This window comes from Patella vulgata, chromosome 2, assembly GCF_932274485.2.
Source record: "Patella vulgata chromosome 2, xgPatVulg1.2, whole genome shotgun sequence".
Taxonomy (NCBI): Eukaryota; Metazoa; Mollusca; class Gastropoda; family Patellidae; genus Patella; species Patella vulgata.
The window spans coordinates 13,523,958-13,549,286 of record NC_065880.2 but is presented as its reverse complement, the minus strand read 5'-3'; the positions used below and the strand labels follow the sequence as shown (position 1 = coordinate 13,549,286).

Sequence of the window (25,329 nt, the reverse complement as noted above, 5' to 3'; positions counted from 1 at the left end):
TGAAATTTGCATCATCAATTAATTAGAATATTATAAAATAGTACAAATTGTTGACCAGAATAAAGATTGGGACATATTATTTAGTTACAACAAGAGTGGTATTGAGCCTTTAACTGGTGTAATCTTAATAATTAGGAAATATGAACACAAGGTACAATGTTATGGATACATAATTACTGAGTTTAATACTAAGCGACGTTTAGACGAGGATACTCTCGTCTTTATCAAGCAAATGATACAAATATGTGAATAGTAGTTAATATATTATACAGAATATGCAACAAAAATAACAATCACATACAATATTAAAACTTTGATTGAGAGGGGGGAGGGCATTTAAATTATTGTCTATCTATAGCTTAGGTTAACTGGTTTCCCATTAATAGTGTTAAAGGCTCAATACCACTCTTGTTGTAACTGAATAATATGTCCCAATCTTTATTCTGGTCAACAAATTGCACTATTTTACAATATTCCAATTAATTGATGATACAAATTTCATCTTAACACACCTAATTAAAAAAAACTGGAAAAATTCAAATAAATGATTTGAAAAGCCTGACGTAAACCTTTTCAAATGTGACTTGGATTTAAAAATATTTTTGAACCCTCTGGACAAGTAAAATAGGATTTAATGGATAATTTACACAACAGGTAAGACACTAACACATGTAGTACTTAGAATAAGGCTATTTTTTTATTTTCTGGAGCTGTCAAACCAGCAAGATAGTTATTGTCCCATTAATAAATTGATCTTTATAAATAACTGTAAGAATTTCCGCTGGCCCGTGACCAAAGGTGTTAAGTTTTAATTGTATGTGATTGTTATTTTTGTTACATATTCTATTTTATTTGTCTACTATTCACATACCCGTATAATTAGCTTGGTAAAGACGAGAGTATCCTCGTCGACGTGTCCCTTAGTATCAAACTCAGTAATTGTGTACCAGTAAAATTGTACCTTGTGTTAATATGTTCAATTACTAAATGCCAATCAAAGATCATAGAAAATATGAGCTTTAATTAAAAATAGTCAAAATTAATGTATATTGGCAGGGCCATATTCTTTATATATTCCAGTATATTTTTAAAAAATATATCAAAACACTCAATAACCAAAAATTATATACACTGTTCATAAATAAAATGCCCAATATATATAATGGTATAGACAGGGCAATATTCTTAATATATCCTGGAAAAAATGTCTCGGCAGGGCTTAATATATCCTGGAAAACAAAATATTCTCTAAACGCTAAAATACCGGTACATAAAGAATGCCGTATATTTTTTTTATTCATTTTAGTTGACAAGTTTTTAATATTTATATATGCTGGGGTATTACTCGCATATTGAGAAGTAAAAAGTAGATAAGAATATAATATAATTATATCGCATCGATTTTTGAAAAAGCTACAGCTAAGCACGTGTTATTTTCCTTTATGGTTAATCCAGCCCTGCTAACAATCCGCAGGGGCCTCACAATTTTTGTAACTTAAATGACATATTATCATACAAATTTTTGGGGGGCCACCCAAGGTCTGTTTATTTTATGGACATCTGTTTGAGACCCTTAGGTGTAACTTTTGAACAGGGGGGGGGGGGGGGTCTTTAAGGTTTAAAATCTCGTCAGTCGAAATTCGATCGGCACTGCATCGAAACAAACCTATATGAAATCAGGGTTAGGGTTCGGGCTTTGAATCCATCTATTTTTCTTTGATTTCTGTAAGCAAATATTGTTAGAACCTAACAAAATATGTATATATCAGATAAAATTCAAGTACAAAAATATGCACATCACAAAACATTATCAAGAGGACTCGCATTGCCAAACTATATTTATATTGACCATACAATATACTGTGCGTATATAGGTTATAAGTTTATGATACAATGACGTGTCCGAGAGAAATACTTTATATACCCCAGTAAATAAAAAACAATAACCACTGTCAAATACACAGTATAATGTACATAGACTACACAAAAGATTATATTGTTAATATTGTGTATCGATTTATAAGGCATTAGCGCCTCGCTCTCAAGTCGGCATAATCACACACTGTATACATCAAAGACGAAGCCCTTCCTAACAATTGGTCATCGACGAAGATGTGTCCATTGAATAATGATCAGTATATTTGTGAATTTGAGAGATGAAGACGGCTTTTTGTCTTTAAATAATCAATCATATTTGATAGATGTGGCAAACTGTTTACTTTTGCACAGTGCACGCGACTGCCGCCAGAGGGCTGGTTGTGATTTTCCTTATTTACCCAGAAGCCTGTGCGCTTCGAACCGCGGATCGAAATCAAAATGGCTATGCATCGTCCGTCGCAAATGAGACGGGGCTCAAAAAATGATACAGAAAAAGAAGAAGATGAGGAAACAGAAAATAATGGATATATTCAAGTGTTCGTCAAGCCACTGGAGCAATGCAATTACAGCTTTTTACTGAGTTGGCTCGGCATAAGTAAGGCTAATTTTACAGCACAACAACTGTTAATAGTGTATGGGTTTGGAGTAATACTGTCAAGTGTATTTCTATATCAGTTATTGAAATGCGATGTTGGCTATATGTTTCAAAGATTGTGCGCCTTGTTGGTGCCAATGTTCAGCATATTGTGTGCGTTTTACTGGCTTTCCTTATATTTCAGACGTACATGGAGCAACATAAGTGTTTATATTTTGTTTTCTTCGTGTTACTTAGGAGAAACATTTGCTCAAGTGTGTCTAAGAAACTGGAGTGGGTCTGGGACTGGATCCAGTGATGTAAATACAGGGGAGAGTGCATCTGGACAAGTCAGTCAGCCAATTGTTATAGTAACAGTTTTATTGTCGGTCAGTGTGGCCAGTGTTTTTTCATCACTAGAAACAGTGCACAGCGCTGTTGTGATTTTACTTGTAAGTTTCACAAGATTTTTATCATGTTCGTCATTATTGGACATTCCTCATGCTACAAGACCTTATGTCGCATACACATGTGCTTTCGTAGGGATACTAGTGTCAAAATACATGGAAGCCGTTATGAAGCCTTCTGTTCAAAATATATTAACTCAAGATGGTAAATTACCTGTTATAAAACGCAGAAGGTCAAGCTCATCTAGTGCACATGGCTTTTCTGCTCATAGATCAACAAGAAGAACGTCTCTACCTGCACTTATACAGAAAAATCAGGTAGGTTTTGATTCATCGGGATTCCTTGAAACCAGGCTTGGAAATAATCCACCAGTCGTTCTGTCAATGATAATGGCAGACGCTGTCAGTCACGGGTCCTTGAGTTCCTGTTATTCTGTCAGGTACATGCGCCAATTTCAATAAGGAATATTATGTCTTATAAGGATTGCATTTAATCAATGTCCGTCTCAGAGTTAGAATTATCAGGAACAACATTACTGGTATCTGATATTACATCAGTTACTATCATTCAGTCACAATTCCTTTGGTGTCTATCATTCTGTCAGGTAGCACTTCCTTACGGTACGTTTACATGTAATGTATGCCCTAATAAAGTGCCTGTCAGAAACATGTTCTCATTTCAATACATTTAATCCATGTCTGTCTCAGAGTTAGAATTATCAGGAACAACATTACTTGTATCTGATATTACTTCTGTTACCATCATTCAGTCACAATTCCTTTGGTGTCTATCATTCTGTCAGGTAGCACTTCCTTATGGTACGTTTACATGTAATGCATGCCCTAATAATGTGCCTGTCAGGAACATGTTCTCATTTCAATACATTTATTCCATGTCCTTCTCAAGAGTTAAATTGTCAGGAACAACATTAGTTGTGTCTGACATTACATCTGTTACTATCATTCAGTCACAATTCCTTTGGTGCCTGTCATTCCGTCAGGTAGCAATTTCGTTACATTTAATGCATGTCCGACTCAAAGTTAAAAATGACAGGTACAACTTTGTTTATGTCTGATATTTTGTCAGTTGTAACCAGTGTTGTAAAACAACTTTAATTGTGTCTGACATTTTGTCAGTTATTTGTAATCAGGGTTGTAACCGTTATTTCTGGGTCTCTTTAAAACCCATTTGACAACAAGAGAACTATAAAACAGGTTAATATAAAGATGTAGTTCAATCCATATCCGGAGCATTGGACTGTCGGTTATTAATATTAGATCCCATCTGGTTTATCATATGAATAGGTCTGCATACATGCTATAGTGACAACATTAAACATTATGAAATATGATACTGATTCAGATAGTTATATATCTTACCCATACACTGTACATATATCTTGATAATATTGAATGGTAAATATCATTAATTAAACCTGTTTACATTACAAATTTTAGCCGTGCCAGGCATGGTACTAGGCACGGCAGGGTTAATTTTTTTCGTGGTGTAAACGGATCAAACATAAGCGTGCCATACTGAATACCGTGCCAATTTGGCCCATTGAAGTGAGGTGGTCTCAACATGGTGCCAGACTCGCACGGTCAAATTTTCGTAGTGTAAACGCTATCAGGTCTGAGCACGGTTTCAGTACGGATTACTGCATATGCACCAAATGAACCTTGACCATTTCCCGCAAAATTGGACCGTTCTGTCATCAGTTCTGTCAAAATGGCTGCTCAAAGTAAATCAACTGCCATACATTGTAGTTGTTTTGCAATGGGACTGAAATTAACTTTTCTGTGAAGATTTTCACATTTGCCGTACCTGGCACGGTTCCGAGACCCGTTATTTTCGAGTAATGTAACGGGTCAATTTCTTGAAATTTATTGCGGCCTGGTACGGTATGCTTGTCGCGGCCAAGTGTAAACAGGGCTATTGTCTATTTCAGATTTCTTCCAGACTCACTTATGGGTGAATACAGTCATTTAGAACTATGTATTTACTAAAATTCTATAAGCATAGATACATGTATATATTGTTACTTATTTATCACTTTCAATCCCCCCCCCCCCCAAAAAAAAAAATATCTAGGAATTGTCAGTATTAGTGTACTACATGTACCAGTAAATTGCGACTATTTGTCACCCAAACACAACCTACTATGTACACTGTACATGCAATACGTTTAGCAATATATTGTCTATTTCAGTTCTTGTGTTTTAAGGAATGGCATAAAAACTACATACATGCAACAAATGATTTCATTAGCCGAAATTTATCGTTTGGACTACATGTACACATACATTGTACTCAAGTGCTTCATGTGTTTAGCTTGTTTTACACAAATCCACGGTTTCTGATGTTCATATCCAGTATTAAAGGGACATTATGTAAGATTTACATTGTAGATAGATAATGCAAAATGAATATATTGAAAATTATATTTAAATTACTTTATTTTGAGCGAAGCTAACAATAGTTGTAGTTTTGACAAGATTTATGCATTGATCGTAACCCAGCGTACAGGTCATTTGAGTCTTAGCCTCACTTCTCCATTTTTAGATTAAATCATTAAATGGCCAAACCGTTCTAATCTACATTGTACATGTACTTAAAATTGGAATCAACCAATGGTATCGAGAGTTGATTTTGGTCTTGTCGGTTGTCATGTTAATAAATGTCTAATTAATTTATATCACATTTAAGGCCAAAAGAAAGACCTGTAAATAGGATTAAGTTCTTACATAATGCCTGTGAAGAGTGCTACATGTAGTTGTGAAAACAACTTTAGATACTTAAGTTTGGTTCTCGTTCAGAATGGCATCAGTTGGTTTAGTAAAATTTATCTCTGAAAAGACAAAAAAATAACATTTTTAGTGTTTCATTTACTTTTATAAATATTACATGTACATTGTTTGACAATGATTTTATGTTTATCAGACATATTTAACAACAATGTTACATGTAAGGTGTACATTTCAAAAGGTAGTTTACATGCTGAAGTAGGGCTTAAGGGGCACATAAAGTAAATGCATTAAATGGTATGTGCTTGAAGTTCTTGTGTTTTGATGACCAAAAATAAATTTCATTATGAATTGAGAATTTTGAGATATATTATTCAGAACTCTACCGAAGAAAACGATTTGTCAATTACATGTACCATACATGTGTACATCTAAAACACTCCATATTTTCCCACATGCATATGACGTCACAAGGACCAGTGTTTAATACAACAAGCACATGTATGTAATTCTCTACACCTAAACATTTTATTATACAAACCAGCTCCTGATAAGGTCTGACTCTATCTTAATCCAAAGTAATAATTAAAACAAGCATGCATCAGTAGTATAAATTGTTTTACATGTACATGTATATGAAGTTGGTGAGACAATGTAGACAATGTTTTATTTTAAAGGACAGTTTTATTTTAGATTCTGTATAAAATACATGTAAGCATTGGCCAGACCAGATTGTCATTGTCTAAGTGGGTAAGACGCTGGCTTGCTGGCCAAGAAAATTCATGGGGATTTTCCGACGTGGGCCTGAAAAGGACAGCTGTCTAGTCATTTGGATGGGACAAAAAACAGAGGTCTTGTGTATACAATGATCTGCACATAAAAGATCCCTTGGCAGTTGGAATTCAATATAAGAGTAGGCAATAGTGTCGTTGCAAAATTTCCCTCATAGCACACTGTATGGCGTACATGTATGCCTGTCTTCATTAACCCAGTCGGAGCAGAACAGTAGGACTTTAAACCCCATTTCATATCATTTCCAGATTGTCATGTACATGTACATGTACATTGTAGTGTGTCTGAGATCACACGACCATATCCTCTGATATTATTGTAATAACAAAAACTAGGCATTGTTTTTAAGCATGATACAAGAATTTCACACAGTATACAATATTGGACAACTTCAATCAGATTTATGAAGAATTGGTCTATTGCTTTCATAGTTTATACATACATTACTGTGTAGTTACACTGCCTTCGAGCCAAGTTCGTGGACATGCCACTTATAAATATCCTCTTGAAAAATATATAAAATAAAGAAGAGATAACTATATAAAATGTTGTTTCACCTTTACTCAAATGTAAGTACATGTACGCTCTCAGTCAAACATTTTTCATTAGAATCTTCCTTCCATTTTTCTGTTTCACTTATTAAAATAATATTAAGTTTGCTGAGTACTTAAGTTCTTGGACATGCAACGTTTATGTGTTCATATGCTTAGGGATAACTGGATAAAATGTTGTTTCACCTTTACTCAAATGTTAGTACTGTACGCTTTCAGTCAAATATTTCTTTCATTAGAATCTTCCTTCCATTTTTCTATTTCACTTAAATAGTATTAAGTTGGCTGAGTACTGTCCAGAATAGTTAGACTACACGCAATGATAGAATCTGAATCCCAGACAATTGTTCCAGTTCAATACAAGAAAAGATTGCTTTAGAATTAAATCATTCGTACTGATGAGTTTGACGTCCCAGCGGAGGTTAGAACCCAGTGTCCCAGTGGAGGTTAGTACCCAGTGATTCTGGACTTATAACAGTAGAAATGACATTGAAAGCATTGATAATACAATATATTTAGTGATGGAATTACTGTTGATTGCGAGATTGATAGGTTAAATTGAGATGAAACAATAACACTTTTTTTTTGTCTTAAAGTTTGTTTTTTAATCAGCTACCAGTCAATTGTATTTTAATGAAAAAATTGTGGACCTTCCATAGGTTTACTGTTGGAATCCTCACAGAAACATTATAGTTAATAAAACTGACATATTTGCATTGTCACGATTATCAAGTCATTTACACATGTAACAGTTGAATTTGCATTGTCACAATACAATTTCGTCAAGCAAATCTAGTTGAAATTTTAAGATGAAACTTTCAGAAACCATACATGTAATTTGAGTATTATCATGTAGCTTACATTTTGACATTTGATTTTCGTATATTTACTCAAGCTAAGCTTGATCACCTGGTGCCCTGTAGATATGTAGAAGATTGAAAATTGTCATATTTGTGTTTTCAGACATGTGTCTAAAGTATACTCAATGAATTTGATTATTAAGCATGAGAAAACAACAGTATTATTATTATTTTGGTGTATTTCTATAGCGCACCTTTCACAAAAGTGCTCAGATGCGCTTTACAATTCAATAAAATTTAGATGTTAAAATGCAGATACATGTACATTTGTAGACAATATGATAAAGAGAGAGAAAGAGAGAATGGGGTTTAACATCCACTCGACACAAACTAGGTCATTTCGGGACTAACATATGGTTTTATTTTCTTTCAATAATGCGCTTGCGAGTAGGGGTCTTTAGCAGTTGGAGGAAACCAGAGGACCCGGAGAAAACCCACGAGGTTGGACAGGCGACCCTAGTCCTTGTCACGTACAACCAGGGATTCGAAAACACGCCAGTTTATTCAATGACAGGACTTATGATACAGCGCGCACGTGCTAACCATTCGGCCCCCCCTCCCCCAATATGATAAAAGATGATCGGAATAATACAAACAAATTGGTACACATCAAAATATCAACGGTAGATGATCTCCTAACTTGGATATAATCAGATTAAAAAGAGGCCAATCAAACAAATTCAGCTAAAATTATACAATGTATGTGGCAGTGACAGGTCGTGACCATATCCTAGTATGTTTATCTGCAGTGGATGCCGAATGTTGATAGTTTTTAAATTCATCATATCTTTGTAAATACGGAATGGAATTGAAATATTCCTTTTAGAAATTGGTTGATTTATACAGTGTCCACTAAAATGCTTAACATCAACAATATGTACATGTACACACAAACTTGGAGGTTGGTTATTGATGTGGCTGAACCACCAGCAGGATGAACATTTCATGCAATTTGTAGGTGACAAAAAAACACAGAAGAATATTTAGCTTTAAACATACATTATGCAAGAGCTAAATCTGCCTATTGTACATGTAGGTCTTTCTTTAGGGCTGAAATGTTATATAAACTATTAATTAGACATTAATTAACGTATCTAGACCATAATCAACTCTCGATATCAACGCTAGCCTGCGATATTTGTTTGATTATGATCCGATTTGCTGCATAACTTTCCTTCTCGATTTAACGATTAAATGGATAATCAAGACTATGATTTTTGTCGTATTGACTTTAGTAATGAAGACTGAGGCTCTGCGGAACTTTTGATCGCTTATTTCTCGGTTCATAGTGGATCAATTTGACTGAAATTTTCAGCAAATTGCCTTTACATTATCTAGTTTTTAAATATTATAGTGAGAACTACCAACTCGTTATCTAATCTCCCATATGCAAACAGGATTAGTACAGACTATTTGATGAATAGTTTGGTTGTTATTAATTAATTTTCCTTTTGAAGACTGCACTGTTGAACTATTCACTGTATGGACAGGTACATGTAAGCCAATAGGTTATTTTCGATAACAGTGGTTAAGGAAATAAACACATGTGGATTAGAATATTGTGTTTGTACAGGATTAAAAAAAAGTTTTCCTTTAGGGATCAAGTGACCGACTAGACAGATAGGTACATGTACATAGAAATTAAATTAAGCTTGAAGACATTGTGCAGATTCCTTTGAGTAAAGTGTAGGGTAGAGAAATGTGAATTTGATTGATTCAGTTTAACATTACAAGCAAATCTATGTGGAATGCTTATATTCACATACATGTACATGTAGTGCTTTGAATCAGCAAGAAATTCTAATGAGATTAGTCTACAGTAATGTGGTGCCTCTTTTGATATTCCTGCTGGGGATGATATAAAGTTTTAAAGACAGATCTTTCTTCATTTGATTGGATTTCTAAGCTAAGAATACATGTACATATATATACATGTATATTTGAGCAGTGTTAAGTAGGAAGGTTGATCTTGATTTGAAGCCTATATACGTGGAATTATGGAAGATTAGATAAAGAGCTGGCAGTTAGAAACTAGATAATGTAAAGGGATTATGCTGAAAATTCCAGTCAAATTGCTTCACTCTGAACCGAGATATTAGCATTTGGATTTTAGACCTAGCCTTGATCATCATTACTAAAATCGGTACGATCAACACATTGTCTTGATTATCCATGTGTGGATTAAATCATCGGTGAGTGTTGAGCAGCAAATCGGATTCAAACCCAGTGAAAATCCAACACACAAGATGTCATCGAGTGTTAATTAAGGTCTTTTCATGTTAATAAATGTCTAGTTAATAGTTTTTTATAACATTTTAGGCCCAAAGAAAGACCTGCAATAGGAAGATTTAGCTTTGCATAAATGTATGTTTAAAAAAATGTGAACTTCTTTTCAAAACAGTAAATATTTATACAGTACTCTGGTTTTGATTCCACAGTTGTACGTTACAAGGAGTAGGGTCGCCTGTCCAACCTGCTAAAGACCCCCTACGTGCATGCAAATTATTGAAATAAAATTGGACCTAGTTTGTGTCGAGTGGATGTTAAACCCCTCTCTCTCTCTCTCTCTGTCTCTCTCTGTCTCATAATGATATGTACTTCAGAATTCAAAACTGTTTTATTTGACCCGAGATGACCAATGGATATCTCTTAATTGAGTTACCAGTTAAATGTCAAGCTAACAAATGGGATGTGGTATTAGGTGTTGTAGGAAAGAACATCCAGACTCATGAACAACACTATCACTACAAAAAGTAGAGCAGTAGTTTAGACCTGGATGTCGGAATCCAAATCTAGTGGGTAGAACATAACCCTGAGGTCAAAGATCACCGTCATAGTAACCAGCCCAGTAGTTTAAATTAAGAAATATAACAGGAATTATCAACAACAATTTTGAAGATATCAAGAACAAAATTCATTTAGAGAAATGCTTAATCAAGATCATTCAGAAGTTACCACTATCTTCTGTAGAATTGTCCTGTTAAATTTTAGATAGAGTCAGTTCTACAAAAAAAGATAGTACATGTACATGCTGTTTTTCTATGGAAATGATTTATCTTTCCTTTCTTGTTTGTCCAAATGAAAACATACTTCAAGGACATACATATACGTATGTACCTTTTTCATAACATTTTGAAAGTTGTACATGAAGCAACAGGTGTTTAAAATTATTGAATCATTTGTTCAGTCAGAATAGAGCCTTCTTCACAAGCTAAAATTTAATTTTTAAATTTAGCCACAAAGCATTATGGGGAATAAGAACAGGTATTTCTTCTTATCGTTCAGAAGGTGGGGTGGGGGAGGGGTTGGCCGAATGGTAAAAATGTGCACGTTGGATCATAAGGTCTGTCATTGAGTCGAGTGGTTTGGTTTCGAATCCCCGCTTGTACGTTACAAGGAGTAGGGTCACCTATCCAACCTCGTGGGTTTTCTCCGGGTCCTCTAGTTTCTTCTCACTGCTAATGACCCTTACGCGCAAGAGATTACTGAAATAAAATTGAACCATATGTTAGTTAGGTCCCGAAATCACCTAGTTTGTGTTGAGTGGATATTAAACCTCTAATTCATTTTATTAATTCATTGATGTGATAGACACACGATCCTTACCGAGATTTTCATTGTCAATTAACCTGGTACTACCTGTACTTGTACGTGTACATGTAGATGTAGATTTAATTATGTCTTTGTTCTGTTATACACATCAGCTGTTATGTGTAGTTTGATGGTCGAGTGCGAGACATTAAGTAATATATTGATATTGCGTGCGTGCTATATGTATATCTACATGTATGTATTATGCAATGTCTTGCACGAGACCATTAAAGTAGCTAAGTCTTTAACTCAATATCTTCCAAAGTCGTCAAAATTGAAAACACAAATTATTTGTCAATTTAAATCAACCATGATGTTTTTATCTTACCAGGAAAAGATGGGCTTCTGATATCCAATATTTTAGACAAAATAAACATTTTACCATTGGTACACGAATCGTGTACCATAATGCGTTTCAGCACCATTTGTAACAAGGGACTCGAAGAACTAGGCTAGACATATTCCACAAGTCATGTCAAACGGTGAAGTCATATTCTTATCTGGAGATAAGTGTATGCACAATAAATACATGTACTATCGGTGTAGACTGAAATAACCATACGCTAGAGGTTGCCATTTGATTGAGACTTCTGGCGTATTTCGCTGAACATAACTGATTTGAAATAAGAGTAAAAACGGGAACATTCATATTACATTATTATATGCATTGTGACTTATTTGTGTCAATTTCTAGGTCCCAAATGTTAGTGATTTAGCTCCTTGAGACACATATTTAGTTTTATGATGTATATAAATTAACAGCACAAAGAGTGCACGAGTGCTATATCTATATATTACACAATGTCTTGCATTAAACAACTTAAGATACAGACACTATCCAGCATGTGAATTTTGATGAAATACGTCATGCAGGTCCAATATTTCAACTAGTATAGATAATGTACGCTTGGCACATTGCCCATACGATTGTGTGAAAAAATGGTATGCCAACATCAAAGGATGACATCACATCTGTATTTTAATTACATTTAACAACCAGTAATTATTTTATTTATGCAAATACATGTATCTACATGTACATTGTACCTGGGATTTGTGTGAAAGTCGTCAAGATTCAGAGATTCACTATGCCAACATGTCAATCTGATTAAAACATACATGTAGATCCTATTTCGTTTTGTTTTTTTATAGTTCAAAATTTCATTTTTACATGTACTTGCCTTCAAACGCCACCCATATGACCCCTGTACGTGGCAAGGAGTAGGGTCGCCTGTCCAACCTCGTGGGTTTTCTCCGGGTCCTCTGGTTTCCTCCCACTGCTAAAGACCCCTACGCGCAAGCGAATTATTGAAATAAAATTAAACCATATGTTAGTCCCGAAATGACCTAGTTTGGGTCGAGTGGACGTTAAACCCCATTTCTCTCTCTATCATATGACCCCTGATGCAACCTTCTACTACAACCAGTCAGATCTTCATGTAGTGGAGCCCATCGAAAGTTTTAATCAGATCTGCCAACATGTGGACCTGAAATTTTAGTATGCTGAATACATGTTACTGACTGATCGATAATATTTTTATGAAAAATTTGTCTAGAAAAACATAATATATGGCAGTTTTATTACATGATCTCTGTGGTAAAAATAAATTGATTTTGCAGTAACAGTCCATATAATTGGATCAGTTTATTTAATTATACAACGAGTTTGCCAGGATTAATTTCGAGCACTGGACTTCCTGTGGGTTGGGGTTTTTTTTTTTCAGTTAGAGGATCTTCACCTTCAAGGCCTGATTTAGTAATTTCATATCATTTGTCGTGAAATGAAATGGGGTTTAACATCCTACTGTTCTGCTCCTATACTGGGCTAATGAAGACGGGCATACGCCATACAGTGTGCTACATGTATGAGTGAAATTTTGCCAGGGCAGCGGCACTATCGCCTACTCTTATATCGAATTCCAACTGCCAAGGGATCTTTTACGTGTATTCTAATGTATACACGGAACCTCGGTTTTTCGTCTTATCCAAAGGACTAGACAGCTGTCCTTGTCAGGCCCTCCGTTCTGCACCACTGACAAGGGGAAACCACGTCGGAAAATCAGTATGAACCTTCTCGGCCAATGCAGGGATCGAACACCAGACCTCCAGGCTAGCAGGCAGCGTCTTAACCACCTAGCCATCGTGGCTCACTATCAGTTTTAGGATACATGTACCGGTATATTTCTTTCATGATCATTTTACATTGTGACATATTTCAAACCATTGTTTTGATTAGTGCTTAACACCGAATTTTCTGTTTGATCTTTTGAAAAGTAAGTTTCAGGAAAACCTTCTTTGTCTAAATTATATCTTCGAAACAAAACAATACATGTACTTGAAAACTCTTATCATTGAAACATGCGTGTCTGTCCGACTTACAATGCCTGATGGAAATGTCTCAAATTATGTGACGTCATCTGTAGAAAGCGTTATTAATCTTAATGTGGTATAATTTCTCACGGAACCACCATTTATATCCAATAAACCTTGCATTACGCACACTTCAGGGTGTTTTCTAGGCTTCAAATTTGACACAGGGGATATTGAAGACAAAACCATATATCATAAGCTTCTAAGTGCTAAATGTACCTTCATTCATTATAAGTGTGTTAATGGGAAGTGTGAAACATATAGTGTGATATATACACAAGGTGAAACTGATATATTGTATAGAACAAAGTGCTACATGCAGGGCTGCCGACAACCAGTATCGCAGTGCAATTTGCGATACATATTTTGTCCGTTGCTAATCAAAAATTAGCAGTAACTGCGAATCATTAATATGCCTGTCATTTTGGATATTGGCACAAAGATTTATCCACATTTCTCAACACTTTCAACGTGTATAAAATACATGTATCAAATAAATTTTATAAACAAAATGGAATTCTCCGTGTGACATTTTCTTCTCGAACTACCCAGACTCAATTCATTATACTATATAATACAGGGACATAACTCTATGAATCGGGACTATTAAACCGGAAATAGGGAATCAAGTAGTACCACTCACGTTGCAAGACATGTCAATTTCGAGTAATTATATCAGTATTCAATTTGAAAAAAAATAAATTCAGTGTATCCCCCACGTATTGTAAATAAAATATAAAAAATAAATATGTGTAGACGTATTGTAAATGAGGAAATCAAAGTAAGAATTCCCGTAAACTATTATTGTTTATATCGCATGTGTCTAGTTAATCGAGATTATTCGTAAAATACCGCGTGCTTCCGATTGAACAAAAATAATAACACACGATAAAAAGCAGACAAAATTGTTTTCTAACGAAGAAATAAGAAGCCACTGCCAAGAATTTGCTTCAGACATGGCCTAACCAAAAGTCTACATTCATTCAGAAATGTTCACTGCTACATGTACCTGTAGAAGTGCTAAAATTCTAACAAATCTTAAGAATGAAATCTAATCATTTGTTATCAATTAAAATTAAAATAATCTTGTTATTTAGGTGTTTTATGTTGAAACTGAAAAACTGCTAATCAATTTTTAAATTTTTCTAATCAAATTTGGCAAAATTGGCCTTTTTGATTAGCAGTGCTGCTAATCATCTGTGAAAAATTACAGACAGCCCTGGCTACATGTGTATCTCATGTACATGTAGCCAAAAGTACCAAAAAAATGTGAAAAATGGTACATGTATATACATTTAATAGTCATTTACATTGACCAGTAGCATTAGGTCTTTTTTGTACCGTATGTCAATTCATGTATACTGTATGTATATTTTTTTTTTACACATTTTGAGGGAAGCCTGTACAGTGCAATTCATTTGAATTGAAATTAAAAGAAAATGAAATGGGGTTTAACGTCCTACTGTTCTGCTCCTAACTTGGGCTAATGAAGACGGGCATACGCCATACAGTGTGCTACATGTATGAGGGAAATTTTGCCCGGGCCAGGGCACTAAGGCCTACTCGTATATCGAATACCAACTGCCAAGGGATCTTTTACGTGCATGCCAATGTGTACACATGACCTCGGTTTTTCATCCCATCTGAACGACTAGACAGCTGTCCTTGTCAGGCCCTCCGTCCTGTATCACAGACAAGGGGAAAACCACACCGGAAAATCGGGATGAACTTTCTCGGCCAATGCAGGGATCGAACACCCGACCTCCAGGCTAGCGAGCCAGCGTCTTACCCACTTAGCCACGTGATCCCCTCATTTGAATTGATATTTGTTGTTTATTTATTGCAATGTCTATGTAGTTTGTCTTAATCTTATCGGTTTTATTTTGCGTGTAGTGTGGTCCTCCTGCACTTAGCCTACTACTACTGTATGTAAATGAAGTAAAATACCTAATAAAACATCTTTTCCATATAATATTCAAGCTGTCAAACTGAGTTCTAAAAAAACCCATAGGATACTCACAATCTTGAGGTGTATTGCTGGACCTGCAGCAATTTGAAATATTTTGTGGATGCTCTAGAGATTAAAGTTTACATGTATATGTTCATGAGGCAAAGAAGGCTTTTGATTTTCAACAATCGCTGATAATGGCATTCTGGCTTGAGATTTATAAACATGTAAGGCCAACCTGGGGTACTTATCCAGGTCGTAGAACACACTTTGATGTATGTACCTCCCTTTTATAAGGGTACTCATTATTAGTCATGTTTTTAATATAAAAGGCAGGCAGTAACAGTTATGCAGTTTTATATTATTCAAGTGAGGTACATGAAGATTTAACACCTAGTCAGTTTTACGATCAAACATGCAACTACATGTATATGATCAAATATCTGGCTCCCTGTGCAGTTTCTCATACATTTCTCATATATATTTTAGAGGGGCTATATAAACACGTACACATACATTTTATATATATATGTAGGCTGAATGTACATGTATGCACTACGAGTTTAAACTTTTATAAATATTGATTATTAATCTGTAGGGAACTTTTTAACTCAAAAACTTTCTAATAAAATTTGATTTACAGCCTGCAACTAAATTAATTCATTTTATGTGCAATATTACACATATGATGCTGTCAGATTCGTTTTGAAGTACAGTAGATTTTTATCCTGGTAGGTTTAAATCTGCAAATAGTGTAATAATAATAGCATACATGTAACATATGTAAGCAGGGTTTGTAATATCCAATCTGTTTCTGATCACTCATAACTATGAATAGATATGTTAATTAAATATTTCTGAATTAAATTTATACAGTGTTAAGTGAATGCATTATTATGTAGTTAGTACTATACAATTTGTAGTAATGGTACATGTACATGTATAATAAAAATCGTAATCATACAACAAAAACATGCCCTTTTTATGTTTACCTGTGCTTTGGTGGTTGTTTGGGTTATGACATGGTTGTTATAGTGTGTCAGTTTACATTAATTGGATTTCTATTGCATGTAATTAAAGTAACTGACATGTAGCAAAAGGGACAAACATGTATTTGATAAAATAAAGATTCTACTCTACATTGACTTCCTCCTGTATATTTATTTACATGTATCAAAATGATTATTGAATTATCTGATTTTTGTGATGTACGTCAATCTAATTAAAATATAAATCTATATTTCGTTTCGTTTTTTATACTTTCGAGGGCCTACACTACATGTAGATCCAACAAGTTATAGTGGGAGTTCACATTTTATGACGTCAGGTACCAAGCAAGCGACATTTGACCCGATTACGTCAGTCATTTGATTAACCAATTAGCGTCCGCCATGTGTTTTTTATCTCCTTTTGCTTTGTTTTGATTTCTATTGCCGTTAATGTCTACCCACAGTTCCGCGCAAAAAAGGTCAAATGCTCGATTCGACAGACCTTTTGATTGGCTGACCCCTCATTTCAAGCAGAACACGAGTTAAATAACAACGCTTCCAGATCCAAGTGTAGTAAAGACAAGTAAAATCGAAATTTTGAACTATAAAAACGAAACGAAATTGAATCTGTGTTTTAATCAGATTGGATGTACGTGTAAAGTGGCGTATTATAGGTTATACATGAACATATTTTACCTACTGTAGGTGTATACATGAACATATTTTACCTACTGTAGGTGTATATACAAACATAGGAATGGTAGGTACAGTAAAATGGTTAACCAGCTTTTGTTTTTCACAGCAACACTTCTTCAATTCATTTTAATGGTGAGATGTGAAATACAATTTGAGACACCCATTCTTTTTTGGTCCTTAGAATGCATCTAAACATTTTGCAAAAGTTTATATCGAGGATTTGACCAGGCCCCGGTTTCTCAGACTTAAGTTAAGAATTTACTCAAAATTGTTCGCCTTATTTTAACTAAAATATAGCCCTTTATTAAACTTTTGTTATTTTAATGTATCAGTAAGACACTATGTGCAAATTTTTGGGATTAAAGATATTTCTCATAAACAGTATGATTGAAAGTTGAGTAAATTCTTAACTTAAAGGGGCATTAGGAAAGATTAGATAAAGAGCTGACAGTTCTCGTTATAATAGTTAAAAAATAGATAATGAAAATAGAATATGCTGAAAATTTCAGTCAAATTGGAGCCAGGGTGGCTAGGTGGTTAAGACGCTGGCTCGCTAGCCTGGAGGTCGGGTGTTCGATCCCTGCATTGGCCGAGAAAGTTCATCCTGATTTTCCGACGTGGTTTGCCCTTGTCAGTGGTGCAGAACGGAGGGCCTGACAAGGACAGCTGTCTAGTCCTTCGGATGAGACGGAAAACCGAGGTCCCGTGTATCCATTAGAATGCACGTAAAAGATCCCTTGGCAGTTGGAATTCGATATAAGAGTAGGTGATAGTGCCGCTGCCCGGGCAAAATATTCCCTCATAGCACACTGTATGGCGTATGCCCGTCTTCTTTAGCCCAGTATAGGAGCAGAACAATAGGACGTTAAACCCCATTTCATTTCATTTCATTTCATTTCAGTCAAATGGCTTCACTATAAACCAAGATATTAGCGATTCAATTTTAGGCTGACCTCGATGGTCATTACTGCCATTGGTACAATAGTAAACCAAGCTTCGATTATTCATTTTTATGTTAAATCATCCATCACAAAACGTCTTCATATCCACTAAACATTGCAAGCTAATGATGGCATTGAGAGTTGATTAAGGTCTTGATAAGTTGATTAATGTCTAATTAATAATTTAAGGCCTAAAAAAAGACCTATAATAGGCAGATTTAGCTCTTGCAAAAGCATGTTTAAGTCTGAGAATGCTTTGTGAAAACCTATAATAGGCAGATTTAGCTCTTGCAAAAGCATGTTTAAGTCTGAGAATGCTTTGTGAAAACCGAGGCCTGGACTTTTGCATCCACAGCTTTTAATTGCGAGAAATAGTTTGTTAAAATTTGGAAGGTCATGTCTAATTCGTTTTTCGTCGTCGGGTTCCCTTTCCCAAAATTATGTTAACAATTTCAGCAGTCTAACAATGCGAGGTTAGAATTTCATACTGCCAGCTGACAACACATTATAATCCTTTGTATTGGGAGTAAAAACATCCAGGAATTAATCCTACTATTTACATTTTACATTAAGAAAATGGATTTTTTGTCGCACTACTTCCTGAACTAAGTATGAATACAACTGGTCAGTGGTCACGCAGTCTACATGTAGTACTAACTATATCCTTAAATAACATTTACAAGTAGATGTATAATATTCATAATAACACAACTTTATGGATTTATTACTTCTTGGTTTATTACATGCAACGTTTCAGTACTCTTACAGGTACATGTATATTTATCAAGAGTATTGAAACGTTGTATATAATAAACCAAGAAGTAATAAATCCATAAAGTTGTGTTATTATGAATATTACTAACTTGTCTGATCAAGTCTTGTGTTTAGACCCAACCTTAAAATACAGCGGAATGAAGTGTTAATATGATGTTACAAACACCTGATAAAGGCATTTCTTCAATATAAAATTACAGATTTTTTTTTTTTTTTACAAAAGCCTTTTGAGTAATTGATTCATTTTACATGTAGTACATGTATGTTCATTTAGGGCAGTTCTTGAATAAAATTACAGATTTTCTCACAGACACCTCGTCAGTAATTGATTTATTTGGTATGTTCAGTGAAAGTAAGGTTTCTAGAAAAAAATCTATAGGATAATTTCCTGTGGCTGTTCTTATACGATGTGCTTCATATTATTTCTTACATTTTATCAGGAGCCACGGTGGCTAGGTGGGTTAGACGCTGGCTTGCTAGCCTGGAGGTCGGGTGTTCGATCCCTGCATTGGCTGAGAAAAGTTCATCGGGTTTCTCCTTGTCAGTAGTGCAGAACGGAGAACCTGACAAGGACAGCTGTCTAGTCCTTCGGATGATACGAAAAACCGAGGTCCCGTGTATACATTAGAATGCACGTAAAAGATCCCTTGGCAGTTGGAATTCGATATAAGAATAGGCGAAAGTGCTGCTGCCCGGGCAAAATTTCCCTCATAGCACACTGTATGGCCTATGCCCGTCTTCCTTAGCCCAGTATAGGAGCAGAACAGTAGGACGTTAAACCCCATTTCATTTCATTTTACATTTCATCACACTTATTTCCATGTTTGAAGAGGGATTATCATGATGATTTGTTTTCACTCACTGTAAGCATGTTGACTCCGGAGATGATGCAATGATATTTATGTACCATTAGTACATGTAGTCAAATAGGGATATTCTCAGCCAACAATCTGATCAAACTCACCGCAATATTAACTGAGCGAACTTGGCTTCCCTGTCAGTCAAAAGTACATAAATATCATTGCAGCGGCACTTTCGCCTATTCTTATATCGAATTCCAACTGCCAAGGGATCTTTTACGTGCATTCCAATGTATACACCGGACCTCTCGATGGTATTTAATACTTTCTGCATGGCAATCTATTAACTGAATATGTGTATTAGATTATAGATGGTAAGCTCAGTTTCTTTCCTTTTTTCATCAAATCTGAATGATACCCGGTCCCTAGTGATATAAACCTTGCATATCATATAAACCTTACATGTATCATATAAACCTTACATGTATCCTATAAACCTTACATGTATCATATAAACCTTACATGTATCATGTGAACCTTACATATATCATATAAACCTTACATATATCATATAAACCTAACATGTATCATATATCATATAAACCTTACATGTATCATGTGAACCTTACATGTATCATGTGAACCTTGCATGTATCATGTGAACCTTGCATGTATAATGTAAACCTTACATGTATCATATAAACCTTACATGTATCATATAAACATTAACCTTACATGCATCATGTAAATTAAAATAACGTTACATGTATCATGTGAACCTTACATGTATCATGTCCCCCCGTTTCCTCTCCCTACGCGCAGCGAATTATTGAAATGAAATTAAACCATACATGTATGATAGTCCCAAAATGTCCTAGTTTGTTTATATTAGAAATACATACACAAATCCAAGATAGATGCCCTTGACTGTCACCATTCTGTTAAAATAGTATATTTTTGTGGGATTCATTTAGTAAACCTATTTAAACATGCTTTAAATTTCTATTTCTAATTGGTGTATGTTTACATTCTTTTTAAAGAACATGCATTGGGTTTTCTACATGTACATGTAGCTTTTAAAAAAAAGCAGATACATGACGTACACGTATGTATGTTATTTTGATGAAATTTTGAGTTACGATGCGTTCGAAACACAGCGATGATATGTTGTCAAATTTTCCCTGGCTATACAACAGATACATAGATTTATATAAGAAAACAAAAAGTTTTACCAGTATAATGTAAAGTGTATTAAACATGGTAATTAAATTACCCACTGTAATGAGTAGGGAAGATTTTAACCTTAAGGGACTGAAGATTACTAGAAACTAAGCAATATGGCCTATCAACCACAGTTAAAGAGTAGTCTTGTTCAGCTGCATGTTACTATGGCAACAGAAATCTCTAAAAGATGACAAGACAAATCAGTTTGCTCCATGTCATTGCTGTAAAAATTATTCCTTATCTTATTAAATTTTTATTTATTCTTAATACTCACAGGTTGATGAGCATAATGTCTTTTGTCCATTGTTCATAAAAAAAATTAAGCTGCAAGCCAAACCATTGATATTTGCGTAGGTAGATTTTTGTAATAAAACTCATTATTTAAACAAGTGTAGCTAATACATGTACATGTACATTGTAGCATTAAACTTTGAAGTATATAATGATGTTCTTCACTTGAAACTTGGTACTTGAAACTTGTTTCTAAAGCAGTTTCACCTAATTTTCAAACCTGTGACAAAGTATGTGTACATGTAGAAACAAGCGATTATAATTAGTAGAGATAGAGAAGAAATATTCTGCATTGATTGTTTTTATATTGCCAGTTCAAGATGATTAAAACTGTTTAAAATTAGATAAATTTATTAATACAATATTGTACATGTACATGTGTACTTTTTAATCTTTTCATGGCTCATTGGTGTAATCTGTTGCAGAGAATATTAAATTAAAGATATATTTTTTTTTTTAATGAAAATATCTTCAGAATTGGCTGAAAATATTTAGTTTGGTGGCAAAATACATGTATTGTCTTAAATCTAGTGATTAAATTTTTTTTAGCCATCATTAATATATCAAGTTTGGGGATTTTTCCAGGTACACATAAGGTTTATGTTGAAAGATTCGAAAAACTAAAATTATCCTGTGTGTGAAAGGTATTTGTGAAGTATTGGCTGTAATTGAGACTATTAGTATGTAGATCAGTTGTGGGCCAAATTCCTAATCCTTGTCAGCTGAAAATTTATGAGTAACTTTATCTCTAAATAAAATAAAAAATCGAAATTGGTTATTGTTGGGCCCAAACTCTAAACATTCGTTACTCTCTGTTGGATCGATAATCTTTGTAGATCTGTTTGTAGCTTGCAACGTCACTCAATGATGTCGTGGTCTAATTGACGTCACTTGACTTGGGCCTACTTTCATTTTACGTTATTGTTTGATTTGTTGACATGCCTTGATTTTTCTCTGAATATAACTATGGAGCAGAATAAAAATTACAGAAAGGTTGATACAGAGTAAAAGTATAAAACTATTTTGTCTGACAAATCCCAGTACCATTGTTCCAACCATTTTTCAATGTGCCTGATAAGGATAATGTTAAAAATAAAGTGCTTTGTTCTGTATTACTTTATTCAATAAAATGACATTTCATAATCCTTGTTTGGCCCTCACATTGTTTAAAAACTTTGTGTTTGGCCATTTAAAAGTTTGCCCACCACTGATATACATGTAGGTCCTATTAATTATTTACCAGAAAAAAAAACTTGCTCAAAATGGTATGTTAGAATTTCAACACTGTTAGAGTAAAATGTGTTACATGTACAGTACCCCTATCAAGTATATCATTTTAAGGGCATAACTTGTTTGAGAATTTAGATATGGGAATTAGTAAGAGAAATATATATTTATGGCAAATTCTGCAAATCGGTTGCAGGAAGACAAAATTATGTACATGTAACGCATCCTACTTTTCCCCAAGTTGAGTTGACATCAATTTTGAAATAAAGGAGTTGCGGTAAGAAATTCTTTTGATTAGACAAATACAGCCATGCAGATGACACAAGACCATGTTACATCTAAAATACACTGTATCTACATCACCATCTTTTACTTGAAAAATTTGTCAACAAGCACATGTACATGTATCTTAAATGTCTGTAAATGGAAGACCAAAGTTCCCAATTCTTAATCAGTAAACTTAAACATGTCTCAAAACAGATTTGGACAGAAAGATTTAAATCCGTCCATCATTCGAACAATTGTTTAATTACACTCTAAAGGTGTAGATTATTGAACAAGGAATATTAGTACCGTACATGTAGATGCAAGTCCTTTAGACAAGGAAACATACCCGATAAATATCTGAATATACACGAATTGTTACAAATTCATCATATCATTTTTGTGCTACATATGTACATGTATGTGGTTGCCAGTGAATATCTAAATGAGCCAAGTCTTTAACTCAATATCATCCACAGTCTTTGACATTGCAAACACGACTTATTGGTCAATTTAAATCAACATCGATGTTGTTATCTTACTGCGAAAAGTTAGGCATATGATATCCAGTATTTTATACAAAATGAAAATTTTAAAATCGGCACACGAATCGTGTGCCAGAATATTTTCTAGTGCCAGTTGTATGAAGCGACTGAATGAATGAGTTTAAATATACATGTATCACATGTAGGAGAATACTACCGGTGTAGACTGGAATAACCAGATGCCAAAGACTGCCATTCAATTCAGACTACATAACTGATTAGAAATTACAGAAAAAACAGACATGATTGACTGTAAACCATTTTATCTACATTTATATTACATCATTATATGCGTTGCAACACATTTGTGTCCATTTCTAGGTGCCAAAGAATAGCGATTTGGCTCCATTAAAAAAGTGAAATATTTGAGTATAAAGATAAATAATTTAGCAGGTATGATGTGTGATGAACAGTAGAATGATAGAAGGGTGTTAAATCATCTGAAGAGAAGAGCTATTTATCTGATATCTCCATCATCATACCACAACTGTGAAAGCTTCTTTTACTCAACCATTAGCTTCTTGCTAGATTTAATGCTAAAAATACTATAGTGATTGATTTTCCATAAGGCTCTGATCTCCAAAGAAACGAAAAAAATTGATATAACCTTATCAGGGGAAGCTTACGAGAAATACCATTGGCATATTTTTCTTTTACCTTTTACTTTCAGTATGGATAAGAATAATAGATGTCATTATATTGTCATTAATCAGTACTTTACATGAACACTGTCTCGTCAATGTTAGTCTGACATAACTCATCATTTTACTGAACCAAATGGGGCTTGTTTACGACTACAAGGTGTCTTCCTGTTTTTCTCCAGATATTCATGTAGAAGATGATACATTGTACCTTAATTAGTATACATGTATACCGTGTAATATGGCACTATGCATTTCATTTGTAACGGCACTAGGATAAATGTTTCACTATGCTTCTATATCTGGGGGGTTGGATGGCCGAATGGTTAGCACGTGCGCGCTGTATCATAAGGCCTGTCATTGAGTCAACTGGCGTGGTTTCGAATCCCCGGTTGTACCTGACAAGGAGTAGGGTCGTCTGTCCAACCTCGTGGGTTTTCTCCGGGTCCTCCCCCTGCTAAAGACCCCTACGCGCAAGCGAATTATTGAAATAAAATTAAACCTGAAATGACCTTGTTTGTGTCAGTGGAGTTAAACCCCATTTCTCTCTCTCTCTCTCTCTCTCTCTCTCTCTCTCACTTGCTTCTATATCTCTGCAGGTAATGACAATAGCAATAACATATGTACATGTACATGTACCCTTATGTAAAATTATTTTGGTAGAAAGTAAGTTGTCAAGCAAACTAATATCAGTATAATAGATTAGTATGGTGAAGTACATGTAGGCAATTGACCTGTCTGTTAACCCATTCCATGTAAATAAAGTAAAAGTATGCACAAATGGTTGTTAAGAATCATATTGCAGAAAGTCCGACCATGCCAGAATAAATATTGAATTGGACTTTAAGACAATACACAATCAAGAGTACAATGTACTTTTAGTTTTAAAAGATCCTGGGGTGCAAAAAACAGTCCGTTCTTTATGTATTGTTTAATGGTCGAGAGCGAGACATTAAGTAATATATTGTAACAACAAGAGGGCCATGAGGCCCGAGTGTTTTTACAATATATTACGCAATGTCTAAAGCTTGAGACCATTAAACAACTTAAAATAAAGACACTTGCACGTGCTTTTGCAATGAAATACGTCACTTGGGTTCAATATTTTAACTAGTTACAATTGGCACATTGCCTGTACGATAATTTGAAATAATGGTATGCTAACACCAAAGGATGACGTCACATCTGTATTTTGAGACAGTATAAAGATTGTTTCAAGAA

General features: G+C 34.5%; 1 protein-coding gene across 9 annotated transcripts in view; it reads left to right on the top strand.

Annotated features, from left to right (window-relative positions):
* Positions 1-2,068: 2,068 nt before the first annotated feature.
* LOC126810409 (cGMP-inhibited 3',5'-cyclic phosphodiesterase 3A) overlaps positions 2,069-25,329 on the top strand; it is a 69,948-nt gene continuing 46,687 nt past the window's right edge. For 4 of the 9 annotated variants that reach the window (XM_050535456.2, XM_050535454.2, XM_056098512.1 and 1 more), the window contains exon 1: positions 2,069-3,177. In XM_050535456.2, the coding sequence (XP_050391413.1) occupies positions 2,317-3,177 (861 nt within the window). In that variant the 5' untranslated portion in view covers positions 2,069-2,316. The remainder of the gene's footprint in view (positions 3,178-25,329) is intronic. The other 5 variants (XM_050535451.2, XM_050535452.2, XM_050535450.2 and 2 more) reach the window with 3 other exon arrangements.